Source organism: Vicugna pacos, chromosome 13 (genome assembly GCF_048564905.1).
Source record: "Vicugna pacos chromosome 13, VicPac4, whole genome shotgun sequence".
Classification (NCBI taxonomy): Eukaryota; Metazoa; Chordata; class Mammalia; order Artiodactyla; family Camelidae; genus Vicugna; species Vicugna pacos.
In genome coordinates this window covers 56,514,586-56,536,345 of record NC_132999.1, presented here as the reverse complement: position 1 = coordinate 56,536,345, position 21,760 = coordinate 56,514,586, and the positions used below count along the sequence as shown (strand labels likewise).

The window sequence follows — 21,760 nt, the reverse complement described above, 5'->3', positions numbered from 1 at the left end:
CTATAAATGGAAAAGGCAGCCTCTGAGGATCAGGATTTAAGGGAAGGAAAGAGAACAAATGTGGGTTTTGGCAACTGCAACCAAATACAATTGTCAGAAAATTCCACAGACACCAGAATGTTTTCTGAGACATGGAGGGAGCACTCAAAGACCAATGGACACTAGATGGACAGCTGCTGCTCCATAAACATTGTTTCATGATGACCCTGGCACACAAATGTGGAAAAAAAAGCCCTTGGTGGGTAACTCTCCTCAGTCACAAAGGGCAGGATGGGGCCTGGCACTGGGCATCCCAGCAGAGAGAGCTTTCCACAGGTCCTCGCTGGGGGGCGGGGGGAGCGGAGTTTTCTATAGGCTACTGTACCCTGCCAGCATCTGAAGCATGTGAACCTGAAACCTCCACTGTGCATCTTACACATACCCTTTCTTTTTCTAACTCCGAGAAGGCCAAATAAGATTTACAGGTGGCTCTTCAGTGTCTTTAGGAGAGTTCTGGTATTAGTCTGTTCCCTAAATTCTTGGTCTAGTTACCAGCAAAGTAGAAAAAGGCAGCACAGCCTCTGCTAAAACACAGCAACAATTTTATCTGAACCAGGACGGAGATCTCCCCCTCTTTGTAAACAGAGTTGGCTCTATAATATATATTTATATATTTATATAATTTTTTTTCTTAATGGAGATTTGATCCCAGCCTGGAGTGAGTGAGGCTGGGAATTGGCGTTTTGGTTTATGAGAGTAATTTTTCCTCTGTTTTCTCAATTCTCAGTCCAAATGCTTGCACGCTGGAAAATTCCAAATTAAAAGCCACAGGAAGGGAAAGGGATTTAGAACACATTATCTCTTTGCTCGCACAAAGTACAAGGCGTTTGTTTTTGGATAGTACTTCACATTCTGTTTCTTGTCCATGAGTCCTCCAAATATGATGAGTTCACCCCTGCCCTGTACTACTGTATGCAGGCTGGTTTCTGGAGGTCCAACCACAGAACTGCTATTAAATACTTTCCATTTGACCCGCCCCTTCTCCTTGGTGTCTTTAATGTCCAGCACGTACATCTGCATGGGTTTGCAGTTCATACTCTGGTACAAAGGTTTGCCAACATTTAGGGACTGTGGAGGGTGGTGGCCCAGGCGGCGGGCAATGGGAGGTAAGGAATGTCCATCTCCTTGGGCAGGCCCTGGACGGGGAACGGGCACTGTTTCTCCGCTACTCAGGTTCTGGCCCCCAGGGGAGCCTGGAGAAGACCCCAGAGGAGGACTCAGTGCTGCAGAGGCCGGGGGGCCTTTGGATGACATTGCTTTGATGGCTTCTAGGCTCCGACGCAGGGCACCTGGGGAAACGGCTCCTGCAAGGGCACTGGCCACATGCGGTGGTGTATGCACACCATTCGTCTGTTCAGAAGAGTGTCTCATACTTCCCCCAACTGTCCTGCTGTCCACGCCATCCATATGATTGCTACTGGAAGTAGGTTTCAGATCCCAATTCAGATCTATTGATCCTAATCTTAGATCTTTCTGATCTGGTAGTGACCCTCTTCGGGGGGCCAAAGAAAGTCCCATTTTTAGGTCATATCCTTCAGTGGTAGATGGTGTGCTAGGAGAGATAGCCTGTACAGGGCTGTCCAAGGAAGAGCCACCTACAGCTGCTGATCCTGGAGATAAACTCCCACCATTGAGGATGGGAGAGCCATCTCCTCTGGCTGGGGAAAGGCTTCCTTCTCGAGAACTTGAGGGAGTCTGCCTTTGAGCTCTGGGCCTCAGTGTTCCCCAGCGGCCATTAACACAAGGAGCTTCATCCATACTTCTTACTGGAGACTGAGAGCGATATTCTCGGGTTTCGGGAACCAGGGCTGGGGGAGTGGCACTGATAGGTGAAGGGCGAGAGTTCAAACTGGGGCTGAGTGGGGCTCTCCCACTAGGAGCCTGACTGAAGACCACCACACACTGCCCCACCTGGAAGACAGAAGATTTGTGCTCAGTTCTGATCATTCATTTAACCATCAAACATTTTATGATGAGCATCTGCAATGTGCCAGGCATTCTGTAGGTACCTGAGATATAGAGATGAAAATAATGTAGCCTGCCCTTTAGGCTAGAAGTAGGTGTAGACATGGGAACAATTTGTTGCTATAGTGTGACATGTGCTATCATTCGAATTATGTCTACAGAATAGGGTAGAGTGGAGGGAGGAACAGGTTTTTGTTTGGGGGACCCTACGGCAAGTTTTACAGACAAAGAGATGCTTAAAGCTGGGGCCTAAAGGATGAGCAGGACCCACATAAGTTTTTCCATCTAACGGCTGATGTATGTCAGAAATGCCCACGTAGCTATGGTTAATGTCTACCTCTTTTGGGACATCAAGGGTGTTTTCAATTTCCATACAAAGCTGCTTGGGAATCTGACGAGTTACTCTGGCTTCCCAGTTATGGGCCTCTCCTTCTGCTGGCCTGCCAGCTCTCTGCTTACCCGGCAAGCTGGATGGCACCACAGTTCCGGAGCCCCATGATCTTCATTTTCTACCTTGAGTGGCTGCCAGGCCCAGGGACCTGAGTGTATGTGCAACAACCAAGCATCCTTGAACAGCTGTAAGAGAAGGACCAACAACAGGAGTCAGGTACATGTTACAAAGTACACACACACACAAAGCTGGAATCTCAAATTTGCACTATCTGGTAAACAGAATGTGTGGGCTCTTCAGAAAGAACAGCAAAATCTTTGGCCATTCATTCACTTATTACCACTGGCCTAGCACATAAAATTGTACTTGTGACCCCATGAAAGAGTTTTAAGTGAATTTGCCTGCGGTTTTGTGTGTGTGTGTTGATGGACAGGGTAGATAATACATACACAAATGTCTGAATCTGTGTTCTGAAATAAATTCCATGTGAACTCTGGCTGTTATCAACCTGCTTTGTTGTCCTACCCCTCCTTGAAAGAATGACAGCAGTAAACTTCATAGCCTAAAGACTAACTGGAGTAGAAAGACTATAGACATGCATGTTCAAGAGATGAATGTTTCTGATGAAAAGCTTCCCTCCTCCTCCCTACAAAAAAGAGTGGAGAGAAAGGCCAGAAAATACCACAGAAATGGCCATCTTTTACACTCTTACAAGATGAGACAGGGGAAGCAAGTTTTGAACATAGCAGCATGTGCATGAGAAAGCCACACCAGCAGTACTCACAGCATTGGGACCGCCACACCCTCCGAGGATTAAGATAGTTGCATCATCTATGACAATCTGGGGAGAGGAAGAAATTTAAAATAAACCTACAAAGACACAGGCATCTTACTTCTTATACTTCAGCGGTATATAAAAATAGTCTACTTAGCTCCCAACTGAGAGTATTCTATTTACCATAGGTTCTCCATTCCCCCAAACCAAGTCAGTTCTGATCCCTGTAAACAAATTACTGATGATTCACCTGAATGGACTCTTTGTTGATCAAATATTATTAACATGAGAGTGCCAACCACATTAAATGCAGGTTTCTCTTGAAAAATAAAAAAGTAAAGTAAGTGCTTTCGAGAGAGGCATAATATAAAGCCACCAAAAATAATTACAACGCATTAGAAGTTGAAAAATAAATACCAGCAAAAAGGGATGATAAATTCTCTTGGGCTTACGTATGTTGGCATCTTACCTGACTCCCTCCTCCCTCTCCTGTCCTAACTGAAAGATGCTACAGTGTTTGCTGAATAGTTATTTTTAATTCCTGAGCACCTGAGATTGGCCACCTCGAGGATGAGGACTAGGGCCGGAGATGTTTGGCTTGGACCACGCCCACTGCTCGAGGTCAAGGACCCAGACATCGTTGCTCCTATAAGATAAGGACATAAGAATGAAGGAGTTGGGAGCTCTCAGGGATCACAAGAACTGATATAAATGAGGTTACATTTATAAGGATGCCCTTAAAAGTGTCATGTTCATAGTTAGCATTCAGATTATATTTTTCTCCCCCTCTTTTTCCTGAAAGGAGACATTCAAACCTCTGCTTTTCCACTGACCTATAAGGCCACATTTGAGTCATGTATGTAGCCAAACATGAATACCTCAAGTAAGAGTTAATTAACTGGTGGTAGCAGGAAATAACTACTAGTCAAAATACACTCTTTCAAAGGCAAAACCCACAAGGAAGAGAAAAAAACTATTCAAAAGGCAGTTCTATCATCGTCCAGGAGATATCTATAGATTTTGCCTACAAAAAGTAATTTTACCATGGCTAATGAAAGTTGCAGTTTTATCAAGGACAAAGTGACATCTCCAACCCTCGAGGGGCCAGTGTGGGAAGGACAGACTCCTAAATGGCAGTCTCTAGTCTACGGTCCTCTCTCTAAGGTCATTTATTCACATAAAGGAACACAGGAGTAAGAGCACCAATACCTTAAGCCCTAAATCCTCTCGTTTGGAGGGCAGAGCTTACACAGTCTCCTGCACAACTGTTTTAAAATAAGAAGATGGAGAGTATCCTGAGAGAGAACAGGGTGGGGTCTGGAATGGTTTTACTGCTGACAGCTCAACAACTTCCACCTCACAGCACAGGGGAAACGACTGCTGCTGCTGCTATGCCCAGCAGACAAGCAGTGGTTCCAACAGGCTGCTCTGGCTTTAGCCCTGACCCGAGCTGGCCAGCCATGACCAGAGAGGGAGGACAGTGGATAGGGAGAACCACCTCACAGAGGTGTGTCAGGCCTGACACAGTTTTCTTGCTCCTACCCTCTCCCTCAACCCAACCCATTTGGAGAGTGAACCATTGCCACTTGTCCTGTCAATCCACCTCTCTTCTTGAGAATGGCTGCGCCACAAAGGAGAGCAAATAGAAGTGCTCTGCTTCTTGGAAGGGGGCCTTCTGTAGGCACAAGTAGGTAGAAACAAGGTGGAGGCCCCATAAGAATTTGATCTCACTCAACTGAACTACATACCAAACAAAAAAGATCCTACATAACACAGCCCTGATTTTATGGATTTTATTTATTTTTCAACTTATTGGTCTATAATTGGAATCAAACAATGGAATACTAGGGTGAGATAACTAATTAGATTAATTAGAACCATGTTCAGGGATACTGACCCTGCCTAGTTTACTCTTCTGACCTGTTATTTATTCCAGGAGAATTTACCTTCAGATTGATAGGGCACAAACCAAATATACTTACATTTGCCGGGATCCTAAGGAGCCACCAAAGACAATCATTTTATCTTCTATCACACAGGAGGAATGGCCGGCCATGGGAGGTGGGCCATGGGTCGTCACAATGCAGTTCCACCTAATATAAAAAGACAGGAGGAAGCCAAGAAGTCAGCTCCTCCACTTCTGGTCTTATGTGTTTAAGGTGCAAAATGGTAAGGAGGCATCCATTTAAAATAACAAACCTATCACCTTCAGAAGAGATACTGTTAGGGTAATAAATGAGGATGGCGTAAGGCATTTATGCCTTTTCTACAAATCTGCTACAGTTATATTCACTTTCAACTTCTCAAGGTTGTATGGCTTGGAGGTAGAGTGGAGAGATGAGAAAACAATGACAAGGAACTCCATTCTGGTTCCTTGCCTGCTTCAGCCTCGTTGACTGAAGAAGTACCACCTGCTACTTCTTTCTGCAGTCCTGATCTGATCAGTAGCAGTTGCCACGAGCCCTGTAATAAGCAGTCTATTAAAAGGAACAGGGGTTACTGTCATTAAAAAAAGACAAGTTTGAAAAACAATTGAGAGTCAGTCTTGGGCACACAACAGGGAATAAAGAATCATCTGGATCCACAGCACTCCTGGGGAGTCAGTAGCCAAAGTTGAAGAGCTCCCTATTCCTTAACTGGCTCATTCATTATTCTTGCAAGAGAAATAAATCTTTTTTTATTCTATCTTTTCTCTTTGGAATAAGGGACTTTAACTTCAAGTTTTAAGGGGGTCCTGTACACCCTCTGAAACTGTAGGCAAAATCTGTGCATATGTAAAATTATTTTTCTGGGAAAAGAGTCCAAAGTTTTCATCAAATTCTCAAAGCGGTTCCTGGATACACATAAATAAGATGAGAAATCCAGTCATTTGAAATCTTCTACTCCAGACTGAAAAGATCTTTTCCTTGTGGCTTACCAGTTTTTAGAGGGTGAGTAAGTATGTATTTCATCAAAGAATCTCTCTGGTTGGTGTAGGGGATAAGGGCTTGGCCGCGTCCAGCCACCAAACAGCACCAGCAGGTCCTTGTATACAACCAGAGTCGCTCCAGCTTTGGGGGAAGGATAGGACCCTGGGAGAAGTCAATAATAGCAAGGTTAGGATTTGGGGCCTCACAACAAGCCACAGTAGGCTGTCTATAGATCACCTTTCTGGAAGAGTGACAAAACAGGAACCAATACTACAAAGCATAAGGGAGAGGAGGAGACAAAACTGGATTTGCAGGTCTGACAGAAAATCACCAATTTATACGTCTTTTATAATTGAAACAGAGAAACCTGAGTTAGAAGAAAGTTACTTAGCCTCTCTCAGGCTCAGTTTGTTCATCTGAAATTAAGGATGAGAGTACCTATCTCATAAAGTTGTTCTGAGTTTTAAACAGTATACTCAAAGCACCTAGCACAGTGCCAGGCACATAGCAGGTACTCAGTAAATGTTGATTCTCCTGTCCATCCCTTCAATGAGCTTAACAGAGGTCACAATGGAAAGCATGTAAGGGACCCAGGGAGGAGGATACACAGAGTTGCTAGATACCCAGATGCAACTTAAAAACAGGTAAAAAAAATGCAGTTCTCGTTTGTCCTGTAAGTCAAATGTTAACATAGGGAACTCTAGGCCCTTAGCTATGGGCCTCACTAGCACAAATGTAAGTAGACATTCAAGGCTGGACATGAAAGCATTCCAATGCAACTGCAGGCCTTATGCCAAGAGCGGTTACTAAGGCCCTCCAGGCTGGACCTCTGGGCTATGTTGACCAAATGTCAAAACAACAGAAATGTGGCTTATGCTGGAAAACTAAGAATAACAAATGTTCCACAGGAGCATAATTTTTCATTTTTTTATCTCTGAAACAATTGACATTTCTCTCAATCCCTTACTCTACGTCACCTTAGTTTGCTCAAGACCAAAGTAACCCATCTCATCCAGGTGTCAGTAAATACTGGAATATTAAAAAGAATTGTTGTTGTTGTTAAAGCTATAGGACCTATTTTTCAAAGGAAATCTTAAGAAGGAATCCCAGCAGTATATCAACCTGATAGCAGTTTAGGTGCTCCAATTTAAGTGGGCAAGTTGGCCTCCCCCTTCAGCAAGGAGTTATGGGAACACGGTTTGAAAACCCCTGCTCAGACTGCTTTAATGGTGTTGATTACACAGTCTTGAGGTTGAGAACGTAGAGCAGAGGTCTGTCCTCCTTGGGATCCAACTTAAGAGTAACGACATGATTTACCAGAAAGTACCAGGCCTCAGAATATGCAGTAAGCATCTAAGAACACTTAGTGGCATCAGATATTTAGCATAAACTCCTAATAGAACATGTGAAATATCAACCAAAGCTTCAAGTTCTTGCTCCTACCTTGGAACCCATAAGTACTGTGAAAAGGTTGGAAAAAGCTAATAAAATATGTAACAGACTTTGGCAGGGTAGTAACTTAAAAACTTGTCTTTCCAGACTGAAATTTGGATTTGAATTTGAGATACTGGAAATTCTGGCTTTTAAATCAAGCGTACAAAGTGAAGCAGCAGATCAAGGGTCCCACAAATAGCAAAACATGGAAACAAACAAAAACAGAATTTTTAATGTAAATTGAGCAACTTGTATCTAAAAAGTTTAAATGCGTATGCTTTGAATCAGCAATTTCATTTCCAGGGATTAATCTATTGTCTAATGAGATAGCGGGCCAAGTGAAAAAAGAGAATATACAAGGATGCTCATCTCCAGTGTTGAAACAGATCGAGGAATACCCATGTAAAAGAGTGACTGTGAAAATTAAATGAGTTAAGGATTTTCCAGTCAAGGTGGTGGAGTAGGAGGACCACGAGCTCCTCTCCACGACTGCAATGAAACCACAACTACTGCTAAATAATCATCGAAAAAAAGATCTTCTTCAACTGGAAACATAAAGAGGGAACCACAATGGAACAGGGGAGGGAGGTGTGCTTATGATATAATCGGGCCCCATATCCCTCCAGGGGTGCGGCGGCCCACAAGCTGAAGGCTAATTAAGTCGCAGAGGGTCTCCCACAGGAGTGAGAGATCTAAGCCCCACGTCAGGCTCCCCAGCCAAGGTTCCAGCATTGGGAGGAGGAGGAGACCCCAGGACATCTGGTTTTGAAAGCCAGTGGGGCTTAGCTCCAGAAGCCCCAAGGGACTGGGGGAAACAGAAACTTCATTCTCTTGGGAAGCATATACAGCATACATCTTGAGTGTGCCAGGTCCAAGGGCAGAGGCAGTGATTTCATAGGAACCTGGACCAGGCCTGCCTGCTGGTTTTGGGAGGTCTCCTGGGGACATAGGGGATGGCTGCGGCTCACCCAGGGGACATAAAAGCTGATGGTGGACATTCTGGGAGTGTTCATCTACATGAGCTTTCCTGGAGGCTGACATCTTGACTGGATCATTAGCACCAAGACCTAGCCCCACCCATCAGCAGACTCCCCAAGCCACAAACGTCTCTAGACACAGCCTTGCCCACCAGAGGTCCAGGATCAAGCTTCACCCAGCAGTGGACACGCACCAGCGACTCCTGCCAGGAAACCTACATAAGCCTCTAGTCCAGCCTCATCCACTAGGGGGCAGACACCAGAAGTAAGAAAACAACAAACCCAAACAAGATTATACCGTATAGCACAGGGAAATACATACAAGATCTTGCGGTAGCTCACAGAGAGAAAAAAAATGTGACAATGAATGTATGTATGTTCATGTATAACTGAAAAATTGCGCTCTACACTAGAATTTCACACAACATTGTAAAATGACTATAACTCAATTAAAAAAAAGTTTAAAAAGATAAAATAAAATATGTTGTTTCTGGCAAAAAAAAAAAAAAAGAAAAAGAAAAAAAGAAAGAAAACAACAATCCCAAAGCCCATGGAAGGAATTCACAAACACAGACCAGACTCTACATTAGGACCTGCTGGACTCTGGCCCTTGGGTGACAAGAGAGGAGTGTACTACTGGGACCCGTAGGACGTCTCCCTCAGAAGGCTACCTCTCCAAGTTCGAGAAATGTAACTAACCTACCTAAAAATACAAATAGAAAGACAGACAATATGAGGCGGCAGAGGAATATCTCTCAGGCCAAGACACAAGATAAAATCCCTGAAGAAATAAGTGATGAGGAGATAGGCAATTTATCTGAGGAAGAGTTTAAAGTAATGATGGCGAAGATATTCAGAGAACTCAAGAGGAGTATAGATGCACAGAGTGAAGTGTTTAGCAAAGAGTTGGAAAATATAAAGAAAACCAAAACAGAGTTGAAGAATAAAATCACTGAAATGAAAAACACACTAGAAGGAACCAAGAATAGACTAAATGAGGTAGAACGGATCAATGAGCTAGAAGACAGATTAGTGGAAATCACTACTGCAGAACAGAAAAAAGATAAAAGAATGAAAAGAAATGAGGATAGTTTAAGAGAACTCTGGGACATGAAGCACACTGATACTCACATTATAGGGGTACCAGAAAGAGAAGAGAGAGAGAAGGAACCTGAGCAAATTTTTGGAGAGATAATAATTGGAAACTTCCCCAGCTTGGGAAAGGAAACAGTCACCCAAGTCCAGGAGGCGCAGAAAGTTCCACACAGGATCAACCCAAAGAGGAACACACTGAGGCACATAGAAATCAAATTGACAAAAATTAAGGGTAAGAAGAAAATATTAAAATTAGCAAGAGAAAAACAATAAATAACATACAACAAGGGAAATCCCATAAGGTTATCAACTGATTTTTCAGCAGAAACTCTACAGGCCAGAAGTGGGTGGCATAATATATTTAAAGTGATGAAAGGGAAAAACTTACAACCAAGAATGCTCTATCCAGCAAGGCTCTCGTTCAGATTTGATAGAGAAATCAAAAGGTTCACAGATAAACAAAGCAAAAAGATTTCAGCAACACCAAACCAGCTTTACAACAAATGTTAAAGGAACTTCTCTAGTTATCATCAAACCGTAAGAAAAGAGAACAAAAAGAAGAGAGAAAGAGAGAAAAAAAAGACCTGCAAAAGATTGCTCTGGCAGTTCGGGGTCTTTTAGGGCCCCATATAAATTTTGGAATTGTTTGTTCTAGTTCTGTGAAAAATGTTGTGAGTATTTTGACAGGGGTTGCACTGGATCTGTAGATTGCTTTGGGTAGGTATGATCATTTTGATAATGTTGATTCTTCCAATCCAAGAGCACAAGATATCTTTCCATTCCTTTGTATCACCTTCAATTTCCTTCATCAATGTTTTACAGTTTTCAGAGTATAGGTAACCTCTTTGATTAAGTTTACTTCTAGGTATTTTGTTGTTTTTGATGCAATGGAAATGTTTATGCCAGTTATAAAATTCTGGGTTTTGAAGTGAAAAGAAAAAAAAAGTAAAGTGAACGAAGGGCCACAAATGGCAAAATATCCTTCTTTCTTATGGGTGAGTTGTATTCCATTACATATATATGCTGCATCTTCTTTATCCATTCATCTATTGATGTGCACTTAGGATGCTTCCATATCTTGGCAATTATAAAGAATGTGGCTGTTAATAGCAGGGTGTATGTATCTTTTTAAATTAATTCTTATTTTGTAGTTGGCTTTATTCCTTGATAACTATGTAAGTTTAAAAAGCTAAAGCTCTAAACATTCTTAGAAACAATGTATAGTACATACATGTAAATTAAAGAAATATGTGCATTATATTGTGTATATGTATTTACATGCAATATATTGTATATGTGCAGTCAAATTGTAACAATTTCACCTAATAAAACTGAAAAATGAAAAAAAGGAAAATTAAATGAGTTAAATCATATAATACATTTAGGGCAGTGCCTGGTATTGTTATTATTATTGCTAAAGCAAATTAATTTGAAGTTAATACCAGGTCAATTAGCCACAGACTTCTGACAGTATTGCTTTCTACATGGCACAAGTTTATGAGAACAGAACTGAACTGGTGGGCATATTTAACTGCTACTATATGGTTAGAATATTCCTGGCAGAGTACTATTTAGCTCAAGAAAGTACAATAGAATAAAACTGTAACTGATTCTAGATGATGTAAAAGGGAGATCATCCCAAGTCCCAGGAAGGTCAATCAAATGTACTGAATTATGATTTGGAAACAAAAAACAGTGGTTAACACGGGAAGACTAGTTTGGGTTTGCTCCTTCATGTGTACTATGCGTCTCCTGTAACATCTTTTGAAATATTACCAATACTTTAAGAGGCAAGGCAAACCAATGTTTACCAACTGCTGGATGCAGAGATATTACAAACGCAGTATAAGAATACATATATTTTTTTTAATGCTCAGCCTCTTTAAAAATATATTTTTACTGAATTATAGTCAGTTTACAATGTTGTATCAATTTCTGGTGTACAACACAATACTTCAGTCATATAGGAAATACATATATTCATTTTCATATTCTTTTTAACCATAAGTTACTGCAAGATATTGAATATAGTTCCCTGTGCTATACAGAATACATACTTCTTAAGGGGAAAAACTAGCCATAGAATTAAAAAGAATGTTTGTAAAACATAGTAACATATAAAATCAAACCCAAGTAAAGACTACACTTTAGACCTGCACTGCCCAACACAGTCACCATTTAGCCACACGTGCCAGTGACTACTGAATTGGAAAGTACAGATACAGAACATTTCCATCATTAGAGAAAGTTCTATTGGACAGTACTTCTTTAGATAAAGAATTTGACTTTATAAACCATGTGCCTATGTTCACATCATATCGGGAAGGTGGGAGGGATGGTTGGGTGACTTGACTGACTTTTAAGAGAAATTATAATTTCTGCTACTTATAATTACAAATGATAGTGATCAATATTTATCAAGCATTTATTATATGCTAAGCATCTTTCTAAGTGCTCTGCATGTATTAACTAATTTACTTCTTCCAAAACTCCTAGTTTTATTTCCATTTTACAGATGAGAATATTGAGACAATGCTCATTTAAATAAACTTGCACAAGGTCACAGAACTAATAAGTGAGGGAACCAGGATTCCAATCCATTTAGTTTGGATGTAAAACTCATTCTCTAGATTGTTATCCATGCACACAGATACATTCCTGAGTAGTTACCACAAACAAGTCAGGTACTTCAAAATGTCTCAGTGTTTCAAAGCTGCAAAAGCTCTTTCCTAAATCTTTTTTTTTAGAAGTTCCTTTGTATTTTATTTTTTATTGAAATATAGTTGATTTACAAAACCTAAATCTTAACTTATTAGGTAAGCCACTAATTAGGCATAAAGATAAGCAAATTGAACAGAAGGCTATTCTTAAGACCTCTTTTTCTCCATAAGGCTCTGGGTCACAATCTACCTCCCTTTATTTGTTCTCCAGATTCTCCAAGGAAAGGTAAACTGGGACCAATGACAATGATAAATCAGTCCTTAAGGATTACCTTTGGTAAGAGATTTCCAAAGTGACTTCTCAAATATCTGGACTTTCATTTCAAGAAAGCCCCAAAACTTCCTTCTACTTCTTATTCAAAGGAGTGGGAGAACCCCACCATCCAGCAGTTCTAAGGTCTGTTTTAGGTCACAAATAGAAGCTTTAATTTTAGCATTTTACTTAATCTTGACAGCTACATAGAGTCATACTGAAAGTTAACTTGTGCTCCTCCACCTCAATTTATAAGGAAAGTGGGGGAAAAATTACCCCACAGAAACAAATGAAGTAGGGGGAGGGAGGGCAAAGAATTCAACATACCATCTCTAAAAAGTTAGTTCAGCAACGAGAGGTCAAAGATATTGGTCTGTCAAATTTTCTGTGACCCAATTATGCATGTAATGTTTATAGTATTTTTCACAAATTGGATACTTCTAAGTTCTTGTTACTTGAAGAATCAATATTGTAAAGTCTTTACCAAGAGTCCTTAACTAAATCATTCCTAAAATTTGCCTATCTCCTATTTTGAATTTGTTTAAAGCAGAGGGTCTTCAATTCCCCTCCCAATTATCTTGATACAAGGTCTACAAATGAAATGAAATGAATTTATGCTGAGGTCAGAGACTGCAGAGATCAATGAATTTTGGCAATTTCTGTATCTTAAAGAATAGACCATCTCTTTATCTGAGTTCTGGAAAGCAAACAAGGTCTTTACCAGATTTTTGAGAAAAACAAGAAAACTCATTTTCAAATTACATACTTTCAATTCATTGTTTTAAAGTTCCAAGAAAAGCACACTATTTAAAGAGTAGTATTTATGAATTTTATTTTAAAAAACAAACACATGACCATGCATTATTAGGCAAGGAAAGTAACTAACTTTTATATGGACTAGCCCTAGATAAAATACCAGGTCCTAAACTTTGAAGAATTGCACCTATGTGCAAGCAATCCACTCCATACAGTAGCTAAAATGATACCACACAGTTGTTTAATATATTTTTATGAAAACACACCTGCCGATGACATTAGAGACTGAATGAGTCACTGGAAATCTTGTACAATATAGGGTAGGTGACAAAAGAAGATCCTCCATGGTTAAAAGGTCCATCATCATCATGGTGACATATGATGAAATAAATACCCTCCCCTCAAGAAAACTTACAAATGAAGGTTTTGTACTCATTAGGACATTTCCTGGCCTGCCTTCAAAGTATGAAGTCACTCGGCCTCTAGACAGTCTAAATATCATTGTATTACAAAAGTGGAAAAAGAAAGGGTATCACTCCCACGCAGATTTTCATCAAGCACCACAGGACCAAATATGTCCACATCAAACTTGGACAGACACGGTACTTAAGCCTCTTCCTCCCAGAGCTGATGGTTATCCTCATAGGCTTCTCTCCCCAAACACCAAAGGCCTCAAATCCCACGGCAGAAATTTCAAAACAAGGCACAAGTCAAAAAGGCAGCTGTGGGAAACTGGATAATCAGATAGGCTCTCTATCCACAGAACTAACCTTCCCTGAAACTGCTAATTGGTTCAGATGTCTCCCAAGGTTCCTATGAAATCAGAAGAAAATTTCACACATGAAAAGACAGTGGTAGAACTACAAGGCATTCTTGTTTACTTTTGCAAAGAAGATTGGAAAACAGTGAAGCAACTCCAAATTCTGTTTCGCCACTTTCCCACAACTGTAGTTGCTACTCACATAGAACCCAGCACAAAAGAGAAGCTCACCTGTTTGATACAAGATAGAACAAGCGCCTGGTTTAACTGGGGGTTCCTGTATTTTATGCATAACTAAAAAGTTACTCTTGTATCTCCACACTGTGATCATTATTTATTGCTATTATTAGTTCATTATTAAGGTCTTCTAGTTACTATGCCCCTAGAGCTGTAGTTCTCAAACTTCAGTTGTATCAGAAGGAGCTGAAGGACTTGTAACACAGGCTGAGATTCCTATTTAGTACGTCTGGGGTGGGATCCGTGAAGTTGCATTTCTAACATGTTCCCAGGTGATGCTGATGTTTGGGGACTAGACTTTGAGAACTATGTGGCAGAGAGTTAAATAATCCTTGGGTGAATCTGTCAGACAATGCTCCAGTATGACGTTACAAGGGCATGTGGTCACCCTTTTGCCTTTCTTCCCAGTTTAGATGATTTTCCTTAACACTGAACCTATCCAGACTTTTTTCTGCATGTACACTCTGAGTATGACTACATTAACAAGGGTCCAAAGTGGGTTTTGCCTGCCAAATGCTTTGACTAAAGGGGTGCTGAAAGGAACTACTTTAATATTTTCAATATATAAACATTTCCTTGGTCATCCTCAACCACATGTTACTGAACTACACTCTGCAAAATTAATAAACAAACAAAACTGTTCCCTCTACTGGCTTTCAGGCAAATCACTTTAAGATTTATTTACAGCAACATAAGAGACTTGCTAATAGTTTTCCATGATTCTGAAAAAAGAAAGATCTAATATTAGGAATTACGTACTTATAAGAGGTAAAGTTTGAAAACAAGAAAACTATGAACATGAAAAATTTAACCATAGGAGACTCAACAGTATGTCAGTGAATCCAGAAGAAAAGAACTGGACAAAAAAAAAAAATCTCCAATTTGCTCATGGAATTACAGAATGTTTTGGTATGTGATCTGCTTTTTAAAAGGGGCATGGTCTAAACTGCTTCTTAACTGTCAATCAAAAACTTCCCTGGATGCTTTCAAATAATTTTATTTTATAGTAATGATGCCAAAGGGGACATTAAAGAATGAATAATGGTACTGAGGATTCAAGTCATACTTTCCATTTCACGTTAACAACTCTTCACACACACACTTTCCCAGGGTAGGGCCAACGAGAGGCATGCACTTGCAGCTTGATATGAGGTATCCTAGTGCTTTCTACACAAAACTGGTCTTGAGGGCAAAATAAGACCAGATAGACTAGATAGAATTAACCAACAGCCTTACCTACCTCACAGTTTCTTTAGTGTGGGGACTCTTCTGTGGCAGTGAGGAGCCTTGATTTGGTGTTTATATAAGGGGCGGGAGAGATGAATTTTGCTGACAGGACCCAAGCTGGGCCTTTGGAAGCAGACCAAGCCTTTGGCTTGATAGAGCTGTCATTATGGTAGTGTGTGAAGTGACTGACCTTGATAACAAGAGTCAGAGGTCAAGAGGAGAATAAATTGGAGAGGCATTTCCCAGAACACCACATTAGCATCTGAATCAGAAAACCTACAGGGCACGAGGGAGAGGCTGGAACTTATAACTTAGGAAGCAAGAGACCCTTTAAAGAAAAACTACTGGCATTATAATAATTTAACTGCTTACATCTCTAAACTATTTTTTGTCGGGGGAGGGCATTTCCTTTATTAGTTAGGGTTTCTCTGTATGGTAACACGAGACCCCTTCATGCCCAGGTGCCTCTGGTAACCCTATAACTGGTAGCACCCCAATAACTGGTTAAACTGTTTTGATTTTATAGGTAATACTTTGTAACAGGTACAAGAAAAGCATATTTCATGATATTATGGTTTCATAAAGTGGGAGACAAAAGAAAAATCGAGAACAACACTTCACAACTCATGAGTATAAAGTCTGCCTTGGTCTGTAAACACCTTGAGGAGTAATAACTATTCAGAATGATCTCCAAAGTATGCAACCAGGACTCCAAAGTATCCAGAGGTTCTATCTGGAACAGATACTAATTTCTCTTCTGCTGATGAAAACATTTCCAATTTAATATCATTGTGGCCAATAATAATTATGATGTCTTTGCACTTATATAGATGCTCATGGAAGATACAAAACTGTAATTCCTTATTTTAAAGAACAAAGGTAGGAGGTAAATAATAAAGTTACTCCTTGGCAAAGTCACTACAGAACCCCTAAACTGCTTTCCATGACTTGGTTCTAGTCAACTGTGCTGTTTAACTCGGTCTAAAATAGGAATTTAAGTTAGTTACCAAGGACATGGTACTGGATGCAAAAGAACTAAATTCTCCTAGACATGGCTTTCTGCAGGACCTCTGCCAGCACATCCCTTCCCATGTTGGGCTAAAGACCCTCCAAGGGGAAGGAGGGCTGAATGGAGAGGGGACATCCTGTATCTATCTGAGCATTTACTACAGTGTTTAAATTATCCATTAGGGGTCTCTCTCAATCCAAGAAGATATAACAATTGTAAATACGTATGCACTCAACATAGGAGGACCTCAATATCTAAGGCAAATGTTAACAGACATGAAAGAAGAAATTTACATGACACAGTAACAGCGGGGGACTTTAACACCCCACTTAGATCAATGGACAGATTGTCCAGACAGAAAATCAGGCCTTAAATGACATATTAGACCAGATGGACTTAACTGATATTTATAGAGCATTCCATCTGAAAGCAGCAGAACACACATTCTTTTCAAGTGCATGTGGAACATTCTCCAGGACAGATCACAAGCTGGGCCACAAAGCAAGCCTCAGTAAATTTAAGAAAACTGAAATCATATCAAACATCTTTTCCAGCCACAATCCAATGAGGCTAGAAATCAACTACAAGAAAAAACTGCAAAAAACATTAACAGAGGAAGACAAAACAATATGCTACTAAGCAACCAATGGATCACTGAAGAAATCAGAGGAAATAAAAAAACACCTAGAGGCAAATGAAAACACAATGATCCAAAACCCAAGGGATGCAGCAAAAGCAGTTCTAAGAGGTAAGTTTATAGTGATACAAGCTTATCTCATGAAACAAGAAAAATCTCAAATAAACAACCTAACTTTACACCTAAACCAAGTAAAGAAAGGAAAACAAACAAAACCTGAAGATAGTAGAAGGGAAGAAATCATAAAGATCAGAGCAGAAATAAATGGAGACTAAAAAACCAATAGAAAAAAATTCAATGAAACTAAAAGCTGGTTCTTTGAAGATAAACGAAATTGATAAACCTTAACCAGACTCATCAAGAAAAAAAGGGAGAGGGCTCAAATCAATAAAATCAGAAATGAAAAAGGAGAAGTTACAGACACCACCACAGAAATACAAAGGATAGTAAGAGACTACTGTGAGCAACAAGATGCCAATAAAATAGCCTCCCAATAAGATTATATTATTATATTATCCTAGAAGACAGAACTATTTCTTATAAAACTGTTTCCAAAACTGAACCCATCCACGGATCCCTCATGGGTTGGGGTGAGAGCTGGCTCCAGTTAACCACAATCTACCCGGGAGGCATCAGTAGGCCTTTCAGCAGGGGAAAGGTCAAACACTTCTTTGGGTGTGTCCCCCTCACACTCCAATTTTATTTTATTTTTTGTCTTGCCCTATTTTATTCCTCAGTTGCAACATGACCAGAAAGTTACTGATAGATGTCAAAACAACTCACTAATGTTAGACAAAGCTTGTCTGGATCTTAGGCTTCAGGGCATACATTTTTATTATTACAATTATACCCATGTCTTTAAAAACATCATTCCTTGGGTCATTTACAGAACATCTAAAACAAGTGGAATTTTTGTAATGGGCATGAGAAACTTTTAGATCCTGTATAACTATACAGGCCACAGGCATGAACAACAACAAAAATTCCCTGTTGGCATTGTTTTCACTTCTAAACAAACCCACATGAAAGACCACTGATGAACAGGGCAGCACTTATCAGTTAAAAATTAACAACACGAAAACCAGTAACAGTCCCTTGTGATCATTTCAAGTTGCCTTTTGATTCAATTTCTGGGGAAGGAGATGAGGTCCAGAGTATCAGCTTAATCTGGTAATTTGTTAACTGCAGTTCTAACAGTGCAGGGGGAGTGGGGATGCCCTTTTAAGCGGCTCTGTTCAGAAGCCAAAACAATGCTGCTAGTCATAAAGTTTCTGGCCTGGTGTCAAAACAGGAAAGTCATAGTTAGGTGGGAAAGAGCCAAACTGAAATATGGTATAATCCTATTTATTCTCTCCCCTGCAGGACCAAAGTTTACCCAGATATGTGCTATGCAAATTGCCCCACTCTTCTCTCCAGCAGGAGAGAATGTGTACCCACCTTAGAAAAGCATGTATTCTGGAAAGTCCCAGGATCTGAACTTTATAAATAAACACAAAGGATTCCTTCCTTTCCTAGGGGAACCCACTGGCTCTGCTCTCATTCACATCTCCCGAGACCACCAAAATCCAAGTTGTTCCAGGATTGCATAGGGCTAGAGGAGACAAGGAGAAATCACCAACTCATAAAGATTAACCAGGAATGGGTCCACGAATTGGGAAGGAGCTAATACAACAAAGAATTTAAAGCAGTAGTAGTCACTTAGGTGACATCCCACGCCTTCTTCACAGAGATTAGCACATCTAAGTGGTGTCCGGACCCTCATTACCTTTCTTCTACGAAAACAAAAAAATGTAGATGTAGATTCAAATACTTCAGAGTCATTTTAAGCAAAAGCACATAATCCTAATAAAAAACAACTGGCATCAAAAATAAACTGTAACAAATTGTGAAGAAACAGAATCCTGTTTCATTAGTTTACTACTTTACGTCTCATAAATCGGATTTCCTTTAAAAACCTATCCATCCACACAAGTTCTGGCTCTATATACATTTTGTAACTTATTTAAACATCTCCATCTACTCTTTAGCATCACGTTATTTTCTTCTTAGTTCTTTATATGGTCTTTGTATTGATTTGTTTTTTTGTCTTGGAGGCCTGGTTGCTTACATCTGTATCTGCAGCACCAAGAATAGCATTGGGCATAAACGATAAATAAAGGCATGAAAATGAATAAAGGAATGAACACAGTCACTCTTCAAGCTTTGGGAACTAGAGGAAAACTTATGCCCACTCTCTACTCCTTAGCCTAGTACTTCAGTATATATAGAGGTATCACCTCAATGAGTTTCCACATACCCTCTCCATCTGAGTGTTCTATATATAATCTGAACAAAAACTAGGAAAGGTAGATATCACCCTATCTACCCTAAAGGTGAGGCAAATGAGATGTTAATCTGTCTAAGGTCACCCAGTTACTAAGCAACTTAGTCTGAAGAGATCAGATGCAAACCTGTGTTTGCGTGGCACAAAAACAATGCTCTTAATGATACTACCAGCTACCTCCTTCCCTCCCACAACACATTCCTCCCATCACTTTAGGTCATGAGGCCCTAATAATGAGTATACCTTTAATTACTAGCTGAGTGGTCTTTCCCCCCCAAACCTCTATAATATTTAGTTACATCACTGTATCTTCCTACCTAATGTGAGACTAAGTGAACAGAGAACTCTCTGGGTACTTTCTGTGTCTAGAATATTCCTTAAAGTTGACAAGTAGATCCTAAGTAAAAAATGAGTGCATATGTCCACAAATAAACTTACATAAGAACGTTGACTGTAGCTATATTCAAAGTGGAAATAACCCAAGAATCCATCAACAGCAGAATGGGTTTTAAAGAAAGCGGTATATTCACATTATGGAATAGTCACAGCAGAGAAAAGGAATAAACCACTGACAGATGCAACTACATGGATGAATCTAAAAAAAAAATCAAGATGAATCCCCCCAAATCTGTTAGAAGTCAGAATAGTGATCACCTCTGTGAGGAATGGTACTGACAAGAAAGGGGCACCAGGGAACTTTCTGAAGTGACAGAAGTACTTTATACCTTGATCTAGGTGATGATCACATGGCTGTATACATATATAAAAAAGTCTTTGAGTTGGGCACCTAAGATTTGTTCACTTTTCCTATTGTAAATTATGTCTTGATAAAGTACTGTTGAGAAAGAATGGCTCATGTCAAAGCATGTTGCACTGCTGTCACATGGCATCACCCATTACTTTCACCAGTAAACAAAAACACTAGCAATCCACTGTCAGGATTAAGATTCATTATGTGAGGTCTTCAAGAACACATTTCTCACATAATATGTTGCCACCTGTAATAGCAAGAAACATTTTAAGACTGGGAAAAGGGATTTCAGAAAGCTTACTAAAAAGGGAAGGAAAAGCAAAAAAGGAACATCGTGTAAAAAGCCAACAAATTAAATATAAAATCCATAGCCCATAATCACTTCCAGAGAGAACTATGGAAAAGAGAAAATTATCAGAGGAACTACTTGTTTGAAAAGTAGAATCAATTAAAGCACAGTTCAAGAGTTCATCTCCCAAGGTGGGGAGGGTACAGCTCAGTAGTTACAGTACATGCTTAGCATGCATGAGTTCCTGGGCTCCAACCCCAGTACCTTCATCAAAATAACTAAAATAAACCTAATTATCACCCCCTCCCAAAAAAAGAGTTCATCTCCCAAAGAAGAGATGAGAGGTAGCTTCTGAGCTTTGAAAGGATAGTCTCCCAGAATTCAACCCAATATTTTTAAGTTAATGAATGACCAAACACAACCTTCACCCATCTATAAGAGTACCCTGTAGACACTTCACAAAATCTCCTCAAGGTTAAATTGTTGGAAAATTTCAGAAACTGGCCTGATCTTGGATTGTATAGAGAATAAACAGCCAAACAATGTGCACTGGGCATAAGTTGGTACACTGTATTGCTGAGTGTCCTGGAAACCAACTGGGTCATTCACAGGGAAGGAGAAGTTAAAAAAGACTCAAGGATAATACCTTCTGTGTTCCCCCATACAGGATTAGCCTTCTACAATTTGATTCAGGGCATAAAGCTAATAAATCATACAAGATGAGGTTTATTGTGGTCATAAAACATGAGTTGCTGTTGAGGGGGAGGAATTATGTGGATACCTGAGAATAAACAGAAACATGAGATGGTCTGAGAGTCTTACTACACAAGGAACCAAGAGCAACCAAAAATCGCCTGTCAATATGGTAAGCAGAGAGGATCACAATGTGTAGATATGGAAGCTCAGAATTCTAAGGAAAGTCATTGCTTATTCTCAATGACACTCCGGACTTCTATCTAAAATAAGAAAACATTTAGAGGGTTTTAAGAAAAGATAGAAAAGGCTCATGAGTTGTACCAAATGAATAAAGTTAAAGGATGTAGAATCTGCAAAATAAAGAGAAAAACTAAGGACAGATTTTAATACGTTTTGGTAATGAAGAAAAGGTAGAATTAATTAGGGCTTCTCATTCACAAAGAAAATATTTCAAACAGGGAGATCAAGAACCTACTGTATAGCATAGGGAACTTTATTCAATATTTTGTAAAATTAT

At 39.8% G+C, this 21,760-nt stretch overlaps 1 protein-coding gene across 1 annotated transcript in view; it reads right to left on the bottom strand.

Annotated features, from left to right (window-relative positions):
- Positions 1-224: 224 nt before the first annotated feature.
- The window catches only part of FBXO42 (F-box protein 42), an 80,675-nt gene continuing 59,139 nt past the window's right edge, over positions 225-21,760 (bottom strand). Inside the window, exons 5-10 of the mRNA XM_006196689.4 lie at positions 6,088-6,241; positions 5,153-5,263; positions 3,720-3,816; positions 3,180-3,236; positions 2,464-2,580; positions 225-1,950 (exon numbers count right to left, since the gene is read on the bottom strand). Of these exons, the coding sequence (XP_006196751.1) occupies positions 835-1,950; positions 2,464-2,580; positions 3,180-3,236; positions 3,720-3,816; positions 5,153-5,263; positions 6,088-6,241 (1,652 nt within the window). The 3' untranslated portion in view covers positions 225-834. The remainder of the gene's footprint in view (positions 1,951-2,463; positions 2,581-3,179; positions 3,237-3,719; positions 3,817-5,152; positions 5,264-6,087; positions 6,242-21,760) is intronic.